The sequence below is a fragment of the Cyprinodon variegatus genome, unplaced genomic scaffold (assembly GCF_000732505.1).
Source record: "Cyprinodon variegatus isolate N-32 unplaced genomic scaffold, C_variegatus-1.0 Scaffold351, whole genome shotgun sequence".
Lineage (NCBI taxonomy): Eukaryota > Metazoa > Chordata > Actinopteri > Cyprinodontiformes > Cyprinodontidae > Cyprinodon > Cyprinodon variegatus.
Genome location: NW_015150804.1, coordinates 773,160 through 775,564, shown reverse-complemented (window position 1 = coordinate 775,564; position 2,405 = coordinate 773,160). Strand labels below are relative to the sequence as shown.

At 38.5% G+C, this 2,405-nt stretch overlaps 1 protein-coding gene across 2 annotated transcripts in view; it reads left to right on the top strand.

Moving 5' to 3' along the window:
- LOC107091762 (dehydrogenase/reductase SDR family member 7C-B-like) overlaps positions 1-1,383 on the top strand; it is a 12,858-nt gene extending 11,475 nt beyond the window's left edge. For both annotated transcript variants that reach the window (XM_015385904.1, XM_015385903.1), the window contains 2 exons: positions 446-604; positions 685-1,383. In XM_015385904.1, coding sequence (XP_015241390.1) covers positions 446-604; positions 685-890 — 365 coding nt within the window. In that variant the 3' untranslated portion in view covers positions 891-1,383. The remainder of the gene's footprint in view (positions 1-445; positions 605-684) is intronic.
- Positions 1,384-2,405: the final 1,022 nt, after the last annotated feature.

Sequence of the window (2,405 nt, the reverse complement as noted above, 5' to 3'; positions counted from 1 at the left end):
CTATAGCAGCATAACTATAGAGATAGCTCAGGATAACCTGAGCCAAGTAATAAAAACTTGTGAAAACACCTTAAGACGGTATTGAGACAGATGTTGCAGAACTACATTTACACAGTAACTAGAGGAAACTTGCTGAAACTGCTACAGAAGATGGTTTAGCAATGCATTCATTTGAGTCTGCACACTTATACAACAGCTACTACTTTTTTTTTTTTTACATATTTGGTTGTCAGTTGAGTTGTAAAGACCAGATGTCACATTCAAAGTGGAAAATTTGACCTTTTTTGAAAGGTCTACCATTTTAAAGAGATACTTGTACATTTCAGAAACACTGAATCTACTGCCTGTCTGCATATGAGTCACATCATGTCAGACTTTGTTTGTGGGGACTAAGCTTTTTGTGCCTGCAATCATTTCATTAAGAAGTTGGACTGTTGTGTTCCAGATGCAGCTTCCAAACATGCAGTTCAGGCTTTCTTTGACTGCCTGAGATCTGAGGTGGAAGAGTTCGGCATCTCCGTCAGCACCATAAATCACACCTTCATCAGCTGCTCTGCGTCCCAAACAACGGAGGCGGCAACCTCAAAGTCCCTGCTTTGGTCCCGTAAGTAGAATCTGAGGTTTGATCCCAGACGCTATTAAGTTGGTTCTGGCAAGTTTAAAGGCTTAAATATCACTTTGCAGTGTTGTTCACCCGGAAGCCACGCGGTGTTTCTCCAGACGAGGCCACCACCGAGATTGTAAGGACCTTAAACAACAAGAGGAAAGAAGTTCTAATTGCTCCCTCGCTTCCAAAGATGGCCATCTACGCCAGGTCCTTTTTCCCTAACATGTTTTTCGCTGTAATGGCCGCAGGAGTGAAAAACTCTGCTGCCTCTGAGAACATGTAAAGATCCCTCTATGATGTCATGGCAGTTATCACAGAATGTTTTATGACCACAGTTCACATTAAACTATTAATCTCAAAATAAAATTATTGAAGCAAATCCAAAGAACCTCTTGTCCAAAAAGCCCAGAATACTTCTGTGATCCTATCTCTTTTTCAGACACTGTTTTGTTTTTGATTTTGTTTGATTATTTTCACTTTTTAGGGATTAATTTCTTCATTTTTGATTTAATTTTTGGTTTAATAATATTACAAATATAAAAGCTTAGTTTATTAAAACTTGACTGTATTGTTTTGTGTTTCAAATAAAAAAAGTTAACTCTACGATACATTGGAATTACATTAAAAACGCACAATTAAGAAGCATATATAGAAACAAGGATTCCCGTCATGTTTTATTTTTTTATTTCTAGTTTTAGTATTTTTATTTGACTCAATACAAATATGATTTATTTGTGCTGTAAAGAGTAAATAAAGGGAACGAAATGAGTTTTATTAGAGTGTAAATTAAATTAATAAATTGTAAAAGAAAAAAGCCTCTACATTTGTGTCTGTTTTTCTTATTTTATTTTACAGATGAAACTTATGCACATGTTCAGATTTCTATGCTAAGGGAAGCTTAATTAATTAGGCTATTATTGATGAAGCCATTTTCTTTCTTTTTCTTTATTTTCAGTCAAGTTTCTTTAAATTTTATTTTAAAGTAAAATCTTTTTAATCATTTTCAAACATATAGACATACATTTTTTATGCCATTTCACATCCTAAAAATATGAAATAAATATTTACATTTGTGTGAATAAATTATATATTTTCATATGTGCCTTTGGTCCAACACACCTCAATCAAACAATGAGATGATTGAGAGGAATCTGGAGAACCTGACTGCATCCTGAGGAGGTAACGCAGCTATTTCATTCAGGTGTGTTGGACCAAGGATGGATCTAAAAGCTGCAGGATACTGGTCCCCAGGAACTGGAAGTGGCCACCCCTGATCTTGGCCATGATGACTGGATTATTGGTTTATGTCTTCCACCTGCCAAGCTTCACCCAGATTTCATTTTCACTCTTCAGATCCACCTGTTCCAGTTCCTATTTAAACGGCTTGTTCCCAGCCATCAGTGCCAGATTATTTGAACTGTGTGTGAGAGTTCTCTAGTTTACTCAATGTGTTTTTGATTCGCTGATCCTGACTAGTTTCTGCTCCTGGACTTCTGAGTTTGCCTGATTTACCTGACCGGTCTTTGGACTTCTATTGGATTCTGCGTGCTAACGACCTCGGACCTGTCTCCTGACCCCGGGTTGGATTTCCCTTTGGTACCTCTTTGGAGCTCTGATCTTCTGGCCTGGACATCTGCTTCCGCACAGACTTTGGATTCTCCCTCCGGATACTCCTTTTCTTCTGGCTCATCAGTCTGCTCTGCTTCCAAACCTGGAACTTTCTGGGCGGCTTGCGCAACCAGAGGCGCACCTTGTCATCAGGCAAACCAAGCAACTGCTTGGAGCCCCGAGCCGCTGG